Source organism: Aulostomus chinensis, chromosome 3, assembly GCF_037954235.1.
Source record: "Aulostomus chinensis isolate RoL2024-O1b breed Wild chromosome 3, RoL_Achi_v1.0, whole genome shotgun sequence".
Taxonomy (NCBI): Eukaryota; Metazoa; Chordata; class Actinopteri; order Syngnathiformes; family Aulostomidae; genus Aulostomus; species Aulostomus chinensis.
The window spans coordinates 5,950,889-5,968,018 of NC_141322.1; the positions used below are offsets into that span (position 1 = coordinate 5,950,889).

Here is a 17,130-nt window from a genome sequence, read left to right on the forward strand (position 1 = left end):
CAAAGCCTGATTGCAAATAACTTACAGGAGGTACACAGTAGATATCAGGAGATATCAACTGCAATGCAATTTTATATTCGCATACCATTTTTGACTTTGTATATATGTGCATGCATATTTCATAAATGAGGTTCTGGTTGCGATTTCTTGGAGTTTATCAGCACATTTCTCAACCCGCTGCAAGTTGTTGAGCTGAAATTTGAATTTGTTTAAAAGATATGAAGAAATGTATCACAGCTAAAAATATTCCAGTGAAATGATCAGTCCCTTCAGGGGCACCTGTGGAATACCAACCTATCCTGAAACGCTGTGCAGACACACCCCCAGATCTCTCAGCCTCGTCTTACTGCATGTCGGGTTTGTGTCTCTGCAGAGTTTGTGGTTCAGTTTGAGGAGGACCGCTGGGAGCCCGGCAGGTGGCAGAACCTCTCCAGCTATCCCGGAGACCTCAACTCTGTCATCCTGCAGCTGGCTCCCTTTGTCAACTACCAGTTCAGGATCATCGCCATCAACAGCGTGGGTCCGAGTGAGCCTAGCCTCCCCTCGCCACGGTACAAGACCAGTGGAGCTGGTGAGCAACACCCAGATCATACGATCAACTGATACACAACTGATCCATAATCACACACATTTTTATTTTAAATTATATTAAACCAAATGGTAAATTTGCACTGGAAATTCTGCAACCAATGTTTTTCTTTTTTTTTCTGTTGTTATTATTGTTACTGTTGGTTTTTTTTTTTGCTATTGTTGTTTTTGTGCCCCCCCCTGTCTTCCCTATCCAGTCCCTGTTCTCTCTTCACTGCTGAATAGGACAGGTTTAAAAAAAAACAAAATCATACGAATACATCAAATATTATATAAATTCAAACTTTTTTCCTCCCAAATATCATAGGTGCACACTACATTTGAACATGTCGTTGTTTGGACCAGTGTCCAATATAAGAAACTTGTGTTATTTCCTCCATCAAGCCCCAGATGTAATTCCCAGAGGCCTTCGTGGTTGGGGTTCCAGCAAAGACAATATGGAGATCACCTGGGAGGTAAGACCAGTGCAGGGAGGCATATCCTACAGCATCCATCATTTATCATAGGATCACACAAAAATCCTACACTTACTTTGATTGAACTAACTGTGATAGCAGTGTCCCTAGTCTACACAGATGCATACACCTACTGAATACAGAAAGTGATATGAAGTCCTTCAAATTCTGTCATAAATGTCATACAGGTGTAGCTGCAAAACCCCACCGGTCTTTTGACTCTGCTTTAGCATTAAGAATGCGAAAGCGTAGCAATCGCTTGCTTCGGCTGAATCTGTTTTTATTATTCATTTGTTTGATCAAGCTTTAAGTTTGTTGTGGAGAGGGAGATCATTCCCAGCAAATGACAACAAAACTGAAATGAATACATTCAATATACATTTTTCATTTTCATTTATGGGACCAGAAAAACTGTTTAGAAAAAAGTTCTATTTTTTTTTCAACCTATGAGTCATGCATCTCTGATAGACAACAGCATTTTGATAGACTGGTGGTAAAATAAACATGTGGCTTTAAGTGTGGCACGTTCCAACATACTGTACTTGCACTTGTTCATGCTTCTTTTTGTATAAATGAAAAAAAATCCAATGTCAAAAATGCACAAAAACAAATTTTGCAAATTCTAATAGCACAAAAAAGTAGAAACACGACCAGCTTTAATGGATGAGAAAACTAAAATCTTTATCGCTTGCACATGACATTCATTGGGTAAATTTAATTTAATGTCTGTGCCTTCCATCTTCTTGTGAGAAACTGCTTTGACGTTCCCATCACTGCAGTTTTTTTTTGTTTTCTCATCAGCCCATCAATGACCTGGAGAGAAACGGCCCAAACCTGCACTACAAGGTGTGGTGGAGACGGAAGGACTCGGCCGACGAGTGGAGCAACGTGACCACCGTCGGCACCAAACATGTCGTCCAGAACACAGAAACCTATGTGCCCTATGAGATTAAAATCCAGGTCAGGAATGAGTTTGGATCAGGACCTGAGTCGAATGTGATCATCGGATACTCTGGAGAGGACAGTAAGTCGATACGTTAATAGCAGATGTCAATATTATCCACGCAAAATAAGTTCGTATGTTATTAATTATGTACTGACAATTAAGTTTATTTACTCCCAAATTTGGAAAACCCATAAATCATATATTAACTGCATTGTTGATGATGAGCAAAATATACAGTAAATACACACATACACACACACACACACACACACACACACACACACACACTCACGCACAGACACTTACTGTATATATGTATATATTTACTGTATATTTGCTATACTATTTCTCTTCATTTTTTTCCAGAGCCCACTGACCCTCCCACTGAGCTGCGGGTGTCAAAGGTGGACAGCACCAAAGCTAACATCCAATGGAAGGCTGTGGACCCGGCGTCTGTCCACGGAGAGTTCAAGGAGTACAGAGTGAGTCTGGATTCTGTTCTGTCCTTCCCTGTCTCTCGTTGAAGATCCTTCTCACACTTCTCTCCCCTTTGTCTCTCCCCTTCTCCCTCCCAGCTGCACTACTGGCGTGAATCCAGTTGGGTTCCAGGTCTGGTGGTCAGTAAGGAGAACAAGACCAAAGGTTTCTACAGCACCGTAGCTGAGCCGTCCGGCATCCTCAGTGACCTGGTGCCGTACTCACGTTACAAAATGTTCATGGTTGTGGCTAACAATGGCCATGAGGGTCCCCCTAGCAACATGGTGGAATTTAGCACCAAGGAAGGAGGTGAGGATGCTGAAATACTGCATATATTAATATTATATTTGTTTGTTTTTTTACAAACAAGGAAAAATTGTACAATGAACCCAGAAAGTGTCTTAAACTGAGTTCATCCTGATTGGATTTAGCTCCTCCTGCCCTCTTTGACATTTTAATATTGGAGACACAAAAACAAAATTTAAAGGAGAAGAGTTTAAAGTTTGTCCCTAATTTCCTATCTTTTGAAGTCTAAACGCTTAGTAGGATCTCAAAGGAAAAGGTTCGGTTTTGACCAAAAATGCTCGAACCAGCATCTGTGAAAGAACAGCAGTGGGGCCTATATCATCTTCAAACTCCGTCCACTAGAAGAGGCCGTTCTGCCACAGTTTTAAATTCTTATTCTAAGTCACTGGTGCGAATCTCAGCAGAGATACAGCTCTGCATAAAACAAACACCTTTGGTGGACACACGTAGACAAATGCAGGTTGACCCCTCTGATTTGACTCCTCTGCCCACACCTGTGTGTGTGTGTGTGTGTGTGTGTGTGTGTGTGTCCGCAGTGCCAGACGCTCCAAGGTTCTTCAGGATTAACCGTAGGAGTTTTGACACCCTCCACCTAGAATGGGATAAACCACTAGAGCCCAACGGCATTCTGATTGGATACACACTCAAGTACCAAACAGGTGAGTTTCCAGAAAAAATGTGCTTTTCCTGAATAACATTGATGGATAAATAACCATAAAGGTTTCTGTCAATGATCTAAATTAATACTTTGTATTAATCGTAAAGATAAGAGCGTTAACAGCTTCTTTCATCTGCTGCATTTACCCCTTGTGTAAATGTGTGTGTGTGTGTGTGTGTGTGTGTGTGTGTGTGTGTGTGTGTGTGTGTGTGTGTGTGTGTGTGTGTGTGTGTGTGTGTGTGTGTGTGTGTGTGTGTGTGTGTGTAGTCAATGGTTCCAGGGTGGGTCGTCCCCAGCTGGAGACATTCTTCCCCAACACCACTGAGTTCACGCTCCGCCTGCCTGACCGATCCACCCGCTATAGGTTCTACCTGTCAGCTCTGAGCCAGATAGGAGCAGGGGAGGTGTTTGCTGAGGAATCCCCACACTTCTCCAATGAGGGTAGGTTACACTCATAGAAAAATCACTCATTCAGACTTCAGACAGCATTGTGGTCTGTTTACATACTTTTTGGCTCATGCATTTTCTATATACTTCTGAATACTTGTTGTTCCTATAATTCATTTATTTATTTAAAATTCCATAAGCTGGGAAAGAACTTGTATCTCGAAGTAACATTTATGAAATCCTGGGGTTTTAAGACACCATTCCCCATTTTCTAATGAAACTTAATACCTGCAAACTGTGTTTGATTAAGTAAGTAAATAAGGAAAATGTTATTACATTCCACCTTTCACAAATACAAATTCACAAAATGCTTTACAGCAATGAAAAACAAAATGAGAGAACAATATAAAGTTAGATAACAGTATAACTGCTGGCACTCGTCTGGCAGACAACAGCAGCGAACAGTCACCTGGAAATACAAGAATGAGGGAATAGTCTCATGTAGCCAGTCACCCCTCGATGTTGCCGTGCCAGCACAAGTGAAACGTCCGACTGAACTTGTCATCATTCTGCTGTTGTAGAAAAAAATGTTCTGGTGTGCTTGTATTTCTGTGGGCTAATCATCGGCATCATCATCGTCACGGGCAGTGCTAACCCAGGATACAGCAGTGCCCCTGCAATAAATGTCTGGACAAACTGCTTTCTAGTCAAGAAACATATTTATTCAGATTTGTTGTATATTTTTACAACCATTCGCCAGAACAACGCAGCAGATCAACCTTATTTTATGATCCAAATCTTCATCATAACTTGGCATCATAGGCTGTTACATGGTTGATTCACAGTGAAACAGGAACAACAGGTCGCGCGCAAAAAGTGGAAATGACTGGAGAGTGACTACAGAAGTGACCAGCTGATGGAGATGCTTCTACAACAGTGTTGCTCTGTTAAACTGGACTAATAAAAATAACACTGGACTCATCTTTTACTATTTAGAAGTCAATTATTAGCTTGGAGCAACTTAAAACATCCTGACTGAAACAGTCAATCCAGCCAATAGTTCAAAAGATGGATCCAGAGTTCCTGATGTTTACCCTCCCTACAGTGTGTTGGAAGTCTACTCCAAAATCATGACACTAAGCGACAAAGCAAAAATTTCGCAGGACACCGATTGAACCTTCATGTTATTCTCTTGAAGTTCCAAAGAACTTCCCTTTCTTCTTCGCTGTATGGGAACTGTGTAGGTTTGTGTACGTGGTGAACAACAGGAGTAAATAGAAGGACAAGGATTGTACTGTAGAAAGAGTGAGGGCAGACAGGCCCCTTTGTCCCAGCGTCACATAGAGCTTGTCTTTTCTCTGACATTATCTCACTTTCACACACACACACACACACACACACACACACACACACACACACACACACACACACACACACACACACACACACACACACACACACACACACACAAGAATACATACACACGAACACACACACAATGAGTTCCAGCATGACTAGGTCCTCGTATCGCTTCATAATTAATGACAGTTCAGCAGCAGCATACACAGTTTAACAACCCCCCAAATGGTCACTAAGATTAATTTATTCTGAGCATTAGACACAGACAACTGCTGTGTTCAAGCGGCACGTTTCTCCAAAGCTTACAGATCTAGACTGAATAGACCAACAGAGATCATGGGAGGTAGAGTCAAGCAGCCAGAGGACACTGATAAAATACTAGACCTTTTGAAGGAGATGTGCCAGTTCGTGCTAAACTCCAGTGTACATATTTTTATGATATGACCACAAACAACCAGCGAGGAGTCAGATATCAATGTGTTGTCATGTTTCGATGCTGAACTGCTCTCTCGTGGATGTATGCCTCCACACAGATGTACAGACACATGAGGGAAGTTAAAGTTTCATCTGATGAAATTGTTTATTCGTGAATGGAACATAAATGAGCCTTTACAGTAGATCAACAGCCAAAAAGATTCAATAAAATCTGAACCTTAATAATCTAAATTAACAGGGGTTTTTATTATTCTGAATTAGTTTTGTGTTTGTGTAACTAATGGATTGATTTAGTGTGTATCCCTTCAACAGTCTACCAGTGACTCTGGATAATCCTAGTGTGTTCAGGCAGCTGGGAATTGGGAAATTTCCCAGTTGCAACATGGTCGCCCCGAGCAGAGCTGCATGATTTCTGCTGCCACACCGCAGACAAGTGACAATCATCTTTGTCCTCAATTAGTTCAACTAGTCGATATTTCAACTGCTTTATGTCAGGACTGAGAGGTAACGTTATGTGATGAAGGCAAACTTTTTCTTAACTGATGTGTTTGAATACCACAGTACCAATAAGTATACTTGCTGTTGACAAAGAATTATTTTGGATGGAGGAGGTATATTTCTTATCTGTTACTGCTGCGTGTCGAGTGACATCAAAATTCTCGGAGCTCTCAGAAATGACACACATCCACACAGCGGGATGTTTTGTTGTTTGACTGGTGTTGTTGTAACATTCCCACTTCCCAGTTGCTCATGAAGACAAAGTAACACAAAAAGTGCTTCTGTAGTAGAGAAGAGTTCCAATGAACACAAGTAGAGGAGAGCATATCTGTTGAACCATGCAGTTCATGTTGTCACATTCTTTCCTTTTTTTTTGGCAGAAAACTTTACTGACGCTACAGGTCTAGGTAATGGGGGAACAAAAAGCACAAATATGTCTGCCTGTTGCCCTCCCTCCCATCCTCCATGTCTCAGTCTGTATCTGTCCATTTTAACACTTTGCAGCAGTGCAGTCCACTTTTATCTACCTACGTAGTCAGTTTTATACGCAGCTCACACTGGCAGGCAGCAGAGGGTGCTGCTAACCTAGTTTAAATCCCAGCAGGATTTGATACATGAAGACTGCCTTTGAGCTGCTGTCATATTTATTAAAATTAGAATCTTTCAACATCAATTAATTACCGTTATAATTAGTCCTCTGTGTGGTTGACCGCAGTGAGCTGTTCCATGACAGGATATTCACTTACCTTGGAGGTACAATCCGTGATGTCTGAGCAACCACCTGTTATTGGAAGCCATTACTTTGAAATAGAGGTTAACGGCATGACAAAAACAAAATCTACAGTAGGTGAGAACCTCTTTTTGAACCTGCTAAAGAGCTGACAAACAGATGTATCGCATATGGTTGTTCCTTTAAAGAGAACCATATCTTGTCTTGAGCTTAGTGGCATTTCTATTGTTTCTAGATTCAGCGAAGATGAAACTCATCTGACAATGTCAAATATGAGTATCGATGTCCTTCAGTTACCCAGTCTTGTTCTTCGATGTAGATGTTTAAAGGTGTAAGGTGAAACCAGACAAGATTGTGTGGTTACAGTTGGACTGAACTGCTGTCTCTGCTGTTTCTCTCATCTGTCCATCTCTCCTGCATCCTCTCTTCATTATTTGTCCGTGCATGAGGCTGCTGTTTATCTGCTGCCATGTGCTGTCAGAGGTCGAGTACGACCACTGACAACGATCCGATTCTCACTCATGCCATTTGGCCACCTTCTAATGAACTGGTACCTGATGGTGCGCTGTTCTACTGCAGTCTCACAGCATCACTCTTCTCTCTGTCTGACACCAGTTCGCCCTCTGTACTGCTGTAACTAACTCGTTGTCACCAAATGCAAACTCACGATGGCGCTGCTGTCGGTCATGCCTTGGGTTAGAGGAGACAGAGGGAGCATTTTTGTTAAATGGCTCCAGTGGGCTGTGCAGGACGAGCAAAAAAAGCCCATCAGCAGTTGACCACCTGACTCACTCTCTGAATGGCTTGAGCATCTTGCTTCGGAGCTTTTCCCAGAGTCACGTCACTCTGCCGTGTTTGTCCAACCCTTCTGTTCTCTGGGTCAGTCGTCCATGCTGGGGATCACAGGTAAGATGGCTTGAAGCATCTGGCTGAACTAGCTTCTTCACCAGGCTGCAAACCTTTCCATCATCACGTCCTACTTCTTTTGTCCCTCACACGGTGGGTTTCGGGCATGCTTGGGGTCAATGATACAAACATGCCGAATGGGTTCCGGGAGTGTTACATGAAGGCCAGGGGGGGCCTTCACTTGCTGGCTACCTGAACTTCAAGGTAACTTCACCGAAATGGTAAATGGTAAAAAAAATACAAAAATGTGCTGAAATTTTGCTACAGATTCCAATCCAAAATCACCCAAACATCTGCTTTGAAGGATAAAGACATCTTCTCTCTCATTAAATATTTGTTTCATTTCACAACAAAAATTAGTCACAAAAATGTAAAAAAAAAAATAAATAAATAAAAATTAATGCTTGCTTTCAGTACAAATTAGTTTTCAATCCTGTGTGTTGCTGACATCTTTGGTTAACCTGAGCACAAATTCTTGTCCTCACCAGAGACTCCCTCTCACCACCTAGATAGGCACCGCATCAGGAAACTAGAACCAAAGCACATTTCAAGTTAATACAAGCAGTTCACCCCCTAAGAGTCATCCATGTTCAACTCTGTCACATGGTGAAGTATGAGAAACATGCCTGAATGCCTCCTGGTAACACACAGCAAGCCTGACCAACGACTCATAACCTTCATAGCTGGTACTATAGCCAAAGAATAGTACTCTTTTTCCTCAAGCACGTAAACTACCCTTTGCCGGGAAAGCAGTGGTCTGTCTCTTTTCATGCAACAAATTTGAAAGATGCTGATGAAAATAAAAAGTAAGATTGCTACTTTGACTTTTCAAGTCCCCTGAAATATAATAGCTTCTCAGTTGCATCTTCTTCAGGGTAAAACCACCTCAGTTTCCAAGATGTCTTGCAATATCAGTATTTGTCCTCTGGGTGGCAGCAGCACCCAAGTCTATGTCGGGTAATGATGAAAATGAGTGTGACGATCCCTCAAAGATGAGGAAACTATACACTGACTCATAATAACTTCAGTCGGGTTTGTGAGGATGAAGGCAGAGTGTGTGTGTGTGTGTGTGTGTGTGTTGATAAAGGTTCCTGCTGCCTTGTATTTAACTCTGCCCTCTCCCATCTCCTCCCTTGTAGTTGAGCTTACGGATGCCTCAGTAGCCTCAGATTTCACTCCTACTCCCACTCCTCCTCCTCTTGCTCCTCCTCCTCCCACCACCATCGCTCCTACAACCATTAGTACCTCAACTACCACCACTCCTTCAACTACAACCTCTACAACTACTTCTACTACAACTACTTCTACGACAACCACCTCAACGACCGAGGCCACCACTACCACCAAGCCTCCTGTGCTTGTCACCAACAGGCATATCAATACGAATGTGTTGGGTACATGCTGTTGTGGTTTTCTGTTGTTTTAATGTTCTTACTTGACCTTGAAACTACGTCAGGACTAAACTCTGATGAACTGTAGAGTAACTTCTTTTGAACAAAGTGGGTAGCAACTATCCTGTATGTCAGAAAGTTAGAGGCCAAACTTTTTATGGCATGCTTGATTTGGCTCAGATGTAGTGAACGGCCATGCTTGTCATTACATTTTTAAATACTGTTATCCTGAGATTATAAGTGAAATTTTTTGACATTTTCTTCAGATAACTTAGCTGGTTTCCGTGTCATTTTTATTTTTACCACAGGAAAACAAAACATCTCTTGAAAATTGGACGGATGATCTTAGGCAAAATCATTTTTTTTTAAGATAATCAATCTGTAATAATTACAAGTCTGGGTAACCTCAGCTTCCATATTTTGGATTGAGCACCCTTTAGAACTTTAGGGGTGCCTTCTTTTATGAATGGGACGATGATGATATGAACAGTGTTCACACTTATTCAGAGGTAAACATTGCAGTAGGTGTTGAATTCAAAAATCCTCTGGAATTTTTCTGTAAGTGATATTTTTGCTCCATTAACACTGAATTCACTGGTTGATGGAATCAGTTTTGATCCCAAAGATCATTCTCGGAGGAAGACTTCCTCAGTCCTTAAACCATACACAGGTCATGAAAAGGGAGCCGTGTTTGTGTTTGTTATAACTATGCCCTCTCTGACCCTGACCCTTTACCCACCATCCTCCTTGTGTAGCTCCTGGGTGGGCGATCTGGAATCTGACGGCGGTGCCTAACAATAACTACACTAACTTCAGCTGGATACACAACTTCCCGGCCAGCAGCAGCAAGTTTGTGCTAGAGTTCACACTGGACAGTAAGAAACCAGATCAAGCCCACCTGGGGCAAATGAACCCAAAGCTTGATTTGACCTCAAACATTAGAGATTAGCATCAGCTTTGTTAGGCTGTAATGGAATGAATGAAATTATAGTTGCTTGCAGGACTTGGATAGTAGGTAATATGTTTGAAAGCAGATCCAATATTTGTAAAACTACTTACATTGTCACCCAACAGACCCCAATTTTAGCTTTATTATGGTTGAAGAATTCACCAGCTCTGATTTAGAAGCTGCACTGATCGATATTTTTACACGAAAAGTGTGTGAAATGACCATTCGATGTGGTCACGTTGATGGATAACGAAGCTAGTTTTCTAGTAAGACTCAACGGCATTTAAAAAATATAGACACACTCAGCCTGTGGATGGTTGCTGAACGTTTGAAAGGTCACCAGCCTGTCGTTTGTGATTCTGTTGATAATTGCAAAGTCACACAACCTATGTTTGGGATCTCATTGTGTTTTCTGGTTAATACGTCCCAGGCATCTGCTCATATAATGTATCATAATGAAGAGCAGAATCTAATTTACTTCAGGTATTGCGAGGTAGTGTTTAAGGCAGTTTTTACTGATTACTGGGACCAATCTTATCACCATGTTTTCTTTTTTGGACCATTTCATCACCAAATTTTCTTTTTGAACCAGTCCCATCACCAAACTTATTCATTATCAGTGCAAAGGTAGAATAAAACAATAAAGCCACCCGTTCAGAAATAGACAGGTCAAATTAGCAAGTAGTTGATGAACATTGAGCAGCTTTGAACCAAAAAGTCAGATCATTTAGTCGGCAGAGACCAAAAGAAGAGTCATTGTAATGGTGCTGTGGTGCTGCTAGCTATGACGATCGATGACCCTGTCTGGGAAAATGTCAAACATTCGGGTTTTCCTCCTTCAAGTGGTTACAAAAAAGATTAGTGGAGCTGTAAGAAAGGCAATGAAATCAGAGCTGGAGAATGCTGTAAACGGCTCGTGTGAATGACAGCGTGATTCGTTTACAGGAACTCTTTGGCCCACTTTGTACATCTCAGCTGGGCAGAAATATGTTTGAGCTAATCAGTGTCTCTGGGTGGACATACAGTCCTGTTATTAACACAATTTTGTTGACAAAACCAGTTCATTCAGTGCAATGAAAATACAGCATGATGACTCATTTGACTTATTTATGGCTTTTCTACGTTAGCCCAAATTTCTGCTCTCCAAGGTTTGATCCTGCCTCATTCATTCCTAAAACAGCCTCGGCGGAGGGCCCTGTCAGCGAGCCTTTCAGCAACAAGACCAGCTAATAATGAAAAAAATAATCTGTTGTGACTAAAACAAAGATGGAGGCATATTAAATATTAAAAACAACATGGCATCACAGTTCACTGATCAAACACAGAAATCTCCAACCAGAGAGTGCGTTGGGTCGTAGCGGCGGCTCCGTTGGCCTGGATGAGATTTCATCTGAGGTTTGATAAATGTTGTTTACACAGTAGAAGGTACACCATGTCTGTAAGTGTCCGTCTGTGGTCTTCTCTGTTCATCGTGTCCCAAACTAGTGCACCTGCACCATGGTTTTCTTTAACGCACTATTCGCCAGGCTGTGGATGACTCTTGTTGAAGCAGCACTGATGTTTGAATGTGTCACTTGTTTGGCTTCCCCCGCTTCCATAACCACCTCTTGCTTTTGCTTTCAATTGAGTGCTATGCACTCTTGCAGTCTACTGTTTCTTTTGTAATAACACATCATCCCTCCTTTTCTGGAAGGACCAAGCTGGTTGAGATTCGATATTCTGCATCTTTAGGATCACTGGTCTTGCTTATCACCAACACTCTTGCTCATTCAACACTCTGGTATTTGATGGAAAGAAGGGTGGATGTATTTTTCATGTCCTCGGACAGTGGCTTTAATTCGTAATGATGTCTGAATGTGCATAGGCAGAGAAAAGGAGAAACGTGGGGGGGGGGGGGCATGGGAGATGATGAGACTGATCTAATGGTGTTCACCCCTCCCACTTCTCCTTAGTTCTGCAAGGTCAAATCTGAAAGCTTTAACGCTAAGAGGGAGTAGCCGTGACCCCCCCACCTCCATTCATCACCGACACATCTCGTCATCCTACCTCGCTCTTCCTCTGCATGTCTGTGGGAAGACGGATTATTATTTCAGCAGTTGTTGATTCAAAGAATGAGCATCTTAGTCCAGGCAAACTGTAAACCATATCACTTTAGTCAATTTAAACTGTCAACAGTCTAGTTGAGTCTAGTCGGGTTTGAAACATTGCTAATGACATGTAAAAGAAATGTTTATTCATTTTAGTTGCATTTTAGTAATTTGATTATTTCCAATTTATCAAATTTGATTCGTAAAGCCCAAACTCAAAAATCAGAATTTGCTTTGAGGGGCTTTACACAATGCAACATCGTCTGTCGTCAGACCCTTTTACCAGTAGTAGAAAGGGGCAAAAACCTCCGTGAGAGTCATAGGGATTGGATATTTTAGTTGCATTTTAATCTGTAAATGTGTAGTTGGTGAGCAGTTTTACTCTTATAGATTAGCCTGACCTCACTATCTTGATATATACTTAATGTATGAAGTTCAGCTTCAAGCCTTTTAGATCCAGATGAACCATTAGCATGTCATTCCATGTGATTAGATTAACATGTACCCATGTGAACGTTGCATTTATCCTAACCAACATACAGGTGAGGAGACTCTGGAGCTCCACATCTAGTAAATGAGACCAAATGTTCCGTGCAATGAGTAAAGCAAGATCAGAGGAAGTTTGACTTGTTAGGCAGTTGGTGGTGTTTAGGGTGGAGGGACCACCTGGGAATGGTGCTGCAGCTCTAGCAGGTCAATAATATATGGCAATGATTTGTTCTCCAGCCTTGGCCTTACTCACACAGAAGTTCTAGGGTGACTAATCCTAGTCTGGCATGTCTTCTCTCGTTACTGCACTAGAACCTTTGCTTGGCTGTTTTAAGGACTGGTACTGACAGCATGGCTTTGTAATAAAAGCTCTCGGATGACATCAACCCAGTGGAGTGGTTGATAGCATGGTGCATGACGTCACCACCTCTTTCTTCACTGCCTCCTCAGAGTCATGCTCATAGCTTGGCCATGTCATGACGGTCATGTCTTTCCGCTGGAAAGATGCAGGTTGTTGTCGCTATACTTTGTTTGTTTTTTTTTTTTGTCCTCTTGGAAGGACTCATGGGCCTGCACATAACTGAGACAAACAATGCTTTGCCACTGAAGCCCCTGATGCCCCTGACCGACATAGAGAGTTATGTAGTATTGCCCGGTGGAAACCTAGTCTGATTGTGATGTCCACAGTTGAGTGGTCTAAACTGAAGGGACCCCTGCTCTTTATGCCCACTTTTTTTTCTACAGTTTTCTCTAAAGAATTGTCTGTGAGAAATGTAAATGAGACAAAATAACTGGAATGTTGACCTGAGCTCGCCTCATTTTTTAGGTATAATATTTTAAGGCATTACAGGGCATCACTAGTTAGCTTATTTCAAGTCTATCCTGTAGAGGCAAATGATGGGGCGGTGCACTGCATTGTTATCAGTCTCAGTTCACTGCTATTACACAGAGAAAATAGTCCCCCTTCAATGTATCGTGATTGTGTGACCTTTGCTCGAAAGCACAGCCAAGCATCAAAAGCCACACCCCCTGGAGTGTGATTGGTCCCTTTCTTGTGTCTCCAAGGCGACAAGACTGTGAAAATTGTGCCGGTGACACGACAGCCCCCCATTACAGTGGCGGATTTGGTTGCAGACGCCACGTACCATGTGAGGGTTTATTCCCATGAGCTCAACAGCATCAGCAGCGGCTTTGTCACCTTTAAGACCAAACCAGGTGAGACCACACCTGGCCAGGTGGAGTTCCAGTCCCAGCCAGGTGGGCTACATGGGCTGCAAGTCAGTAGTCATATCTGCAGTAACTCAGCCAAAGCTGGGTGAGTTGTTCTTGTCGAAGTGTTTTCATACCATGAATGTTCTTGCTGTTCAGGAAGAGTAGACGCTTGGACTGTATCAGTCTTCTTTAATGGGCAATTTGTGTCTGGAAATAAAAGTTTCATTCGTTTGAGAATGGACAGCCGCAAAATGGTGAGATATACAATTTATAAGGCTTAAGTTGCATCCAGCACATCTTCATGACCAAGAGACGTTTGAGAAATTGATTAGAAATGATGACGGAAACAGATTCACTTTTTGTGACTGTGCCCAAAAATCATCAGGTGTTATTCTCAAAAATGTGCACAGAAAGGTCCCTAAACATTGTCACAAAGTGACTTGTTCGGTGTAGTTTTATTGACGCTGAACTAAATCGGAGTTAATTGTGCTTTGTATTTTTTTAGGAATGCTATATTGCAGTTAGCTAACAAGCTATGGCGGTTTGCAGATGTGTCAGGGCTTGTTGGGGGTCCTGGCTGAATTATCTGGGTAACTCTCAGTATTTTCCATGGACTTAGGAAAAGTGATACTTCACCCAATTTTTGCCTTTCCACTACTTAAAAATACGATGTGTTCACTGCATCACTTCTTTTGTGACTCAAGAAAACAGAGTGGTAGCTGCATACTAAAAAAAGCACAAATGTCCATTTACAAACTCTCAAGTGCATCGTCCAGTATAATCCACGTCTTCTTTATCCAGCTGAATGCTCAGTAATCCACAAACACTTGATTTGAGCCAAAAAACAAGCTTTCAGTTTGGCACTTGTTCACCGTGGCTCGACCGGCTTGGGCGTTTAGCGCCAAACTAGAGGTGCTTGAATCAAATGGTTTCAGGATTACTTAGCATGTGGCTGGATAGAAGTGCTGTGGATAATACCAGATAATGTGCTTTAGATTCATTGATGAATATTTTTGGACAGTTTTGCCTTTGTTAGTTGGCCGAGTGAGTTGCCGTTAGCCTCAGGTTAAATACTCTCGGCCTGCGCTTTGTGAATTCTGGAGTCACAAGGAAATGAGTGGGCTTCTCGCACTTATTTCTGAGTACTTCAATGACAAACATGCTTTTTAAAAAATTTTTTAGGTGAAGTATCGCTTGGAATCGCTAGCAACATTAATGAAAATGGTTAAGCAACATAAAGTGGTAGATTTGGTGAGGACGATGAGGACAAAATGTGAGTTTGGGCAAGCATTAAAATAAGTGGATGTGACCTTGATGTGACAAATCACCTTAAAGTCTATGGACATTCAGTATGGTGAATGCTACATTAGCTGACTGAAGCTGGAAGGCACAACACTGTTCTGCTTGGAGATGGATCAAAATATGTCAGACGTATTAAACTACTGAATATTTAAATCTGTCCTGTTGATTTGCGCTGTTGTGATTTTTATAAGTGTTGGTCCAATTCAACGCTAAACCCGTGACCTTTCCAGTAGCTGTCGTCTGATGTATTTGATTTTCAGGTTGTGTTCAGACTTCTCTGGAGGTGACTGTTCCTTTTGCAGCTGAAACTTCTGCCTCCTGCATGTCTCTGATTAAAGTTCACTCACTATGTACTTATGAAAGAGACTATGACTGTACTGTTATAGACTGTCTTTTTGTACATCCTGGACGTGACCTTGTGTGCTATGTTGTTGATTATTTTGGTTTTGTGTTGCTGACTTCAGCCAAGGCCTCTGGGCTGTAGAGAGATTGTCTGGTGTGATAGCGCTGACCTGCTGTGGCCTGAAAGAAACACTCATGGTGTCTCCCTTGTTTCTTGTGTGTGTGTGTGTGTGTGTGTGTGTGTGTGTGTGTGTGTGTGTGTGTGTCCATCTGTCTGTCTGTGTGTATGCATCCAGCCTACATAGACCAGGTTGATATTGCTACCCAAGGCTGGTTCATCGGCTTGATGTGTGCCATTGCCCTCATCATACTGATCCTCCTCATCGTCTGCTTCATTAAAAGGAGTCGTGGAGGCAAATATCCAGGTAAGACATAATACCTGCACACTGAGGAGTGTGCAGGCATAGAGATCACGTTGTGATTCATGTTAGGCCAAAAGCACACCTGATTATTACAGACTAATGACATCCCCTTTGTGCCTAGTGAGCGACGTTGCACCCAGAATATCATCAATCAGCGAATTTGAATTGATTACCCAAAGGCAGTTGCGGCGTGATCTTGCTCTTTAAATCAGTTCAATAGAGTCTTGAAGGTGTCTGTATTTATCAGGTGCAGTTTTAACCGTCACCACAGATGACAGTTTACACAGTGCATACGTTTTCTGTGTAATATCTCACCAAATGACATCAGATGCATATATAAAATGTACTTTGTTTATATTCTTAATTTAATAATTGTATAGAGTGTAATTAACGCCACATTTTCCAAGCAAAATAAAAACAGTCTTCATAGATTACTGTTAATGTTTTGCAGTTTCTATAATGTCTAGGTGGCGGTTGCCTGACTGGTTTCACAAAGCGTCTCGGTAGGTGTTGCTGTCCAGTTGTGAAGCGTTCGCACTAACGGTGGTGACTGTAACACAACAACTGAAAACAACTAATGAGAGGAGTCCACCTCCACACGGGGACTAAAACGTGATACTGACAGAAGCTCCTTCCAGCCCAGCTGGGAGCTCAACAGCTGATATATCCTCCCAGTATAATACCATTTAACATACTTGCACTGCACTCCATCCAGGACAATCCAAAGTAATGAATAAATGTAATAAATTCTTACACTGGACTACCTGCTTACAAAAATGGCTGCAGTATTCCAGTACTGCAGTTTACAGCAGCAAACTAATACTATTGTGTGCTTTATAATATTTGAGGTACATTTTAATAAAAAAGAATTAATATACAAATTTGAAATATATAGAACTAACTCAGCAAATGAGGATTAACACAAGTTTTTTTTAATTGTTTGGATTAACTCCAGGATTCTCAGGACTCACTACGATGACGACATTATAATTTGTTTACTTCTCTTCTCAGTCCGTGATAAAAAAGATCTCCCTTTGGACGCGGTGGACCAGAAAGAACAGGACGGATCCTTTGATTACCAGTAAGTATCACCAACAGGCTCTGTGTCTGACTTAAATCTACAGCGCCTCTCATTAAAACAGATTCAGTGGTTGAAGGAATTAGTGCCAACTGGAGGAGTCATGTAAAGTA

General features: G+C 41.8%; 1 protein-coding gene across 24 annotated transcripts in view; it reads left to right on the forward strand.

Annotated features, from left to right (window-relative positions):
• Window positions 1-17,130, forward strand: part of nfasca (neurofascin homolog (chicken) a) — a 150,707-nt gene that overhangs the window by 120,013 nt on the left and 13,564 nt on the right. For 10 of the 24 annotated variants that reach the window (XM_086198335.1, XM_086198336.1, XM_086198349.1 and 7 more), the window contains 14 exons: window positions 374-571; window positions 973-1,043; window positions 1,845-2,067; window positions 2,356-2,471; window positions 2,565-2,775; window positions 3,309-3,431; window positions 3,698-3,871; window positions 6,490-6,516; window positions 8,885-9,139; window positions 9,892-10,011; window positions 13,727-13,876; window positions 15,814-15,942; window positions 16,407-16,442; window positions 16,951-17,020. In XM_086198335.1, the coding sequence (XP_086054461.1) occupies window positions 374-571; window positions 973-1,043; window positions 1,845-2,067; window positions 2,356-2,471; window positions 2,565-2,775; window positions 3,309-3,431; window positions 3,698-3,871; window positions 6,490-6,516; window positions 8,885-9,139; window positions 9,892-10,011; window positions 13,727-13,876; window positions 15,814-15,942; window positions 16,407-16,442; window positions 16,951-17,020 (1,903 nt within the window). Of the gene's footprint in view, window positions 1-373; window positions 572-972; window positions 1,044-1,844; window positions 2,068-2,355; window positions 2,472-2,564; window positions 2,776-3,308; window positions 3,432-3,697; window positions 3,872-6,489; window positions 6,517-8,884; window positions 9,140-9,891; window positions 10,012-13,726; window positions 13,977-15,813; window positions 15,943-16,390; window positions 16,443-16,950; window positions 17,021-17,130 lie in introns of those variants that run through there. The other 14 variants (XM_086198348.1, XM_086198340.1, XM_086198345.1 and 11 more) reach the window with 8 other exon arrangements.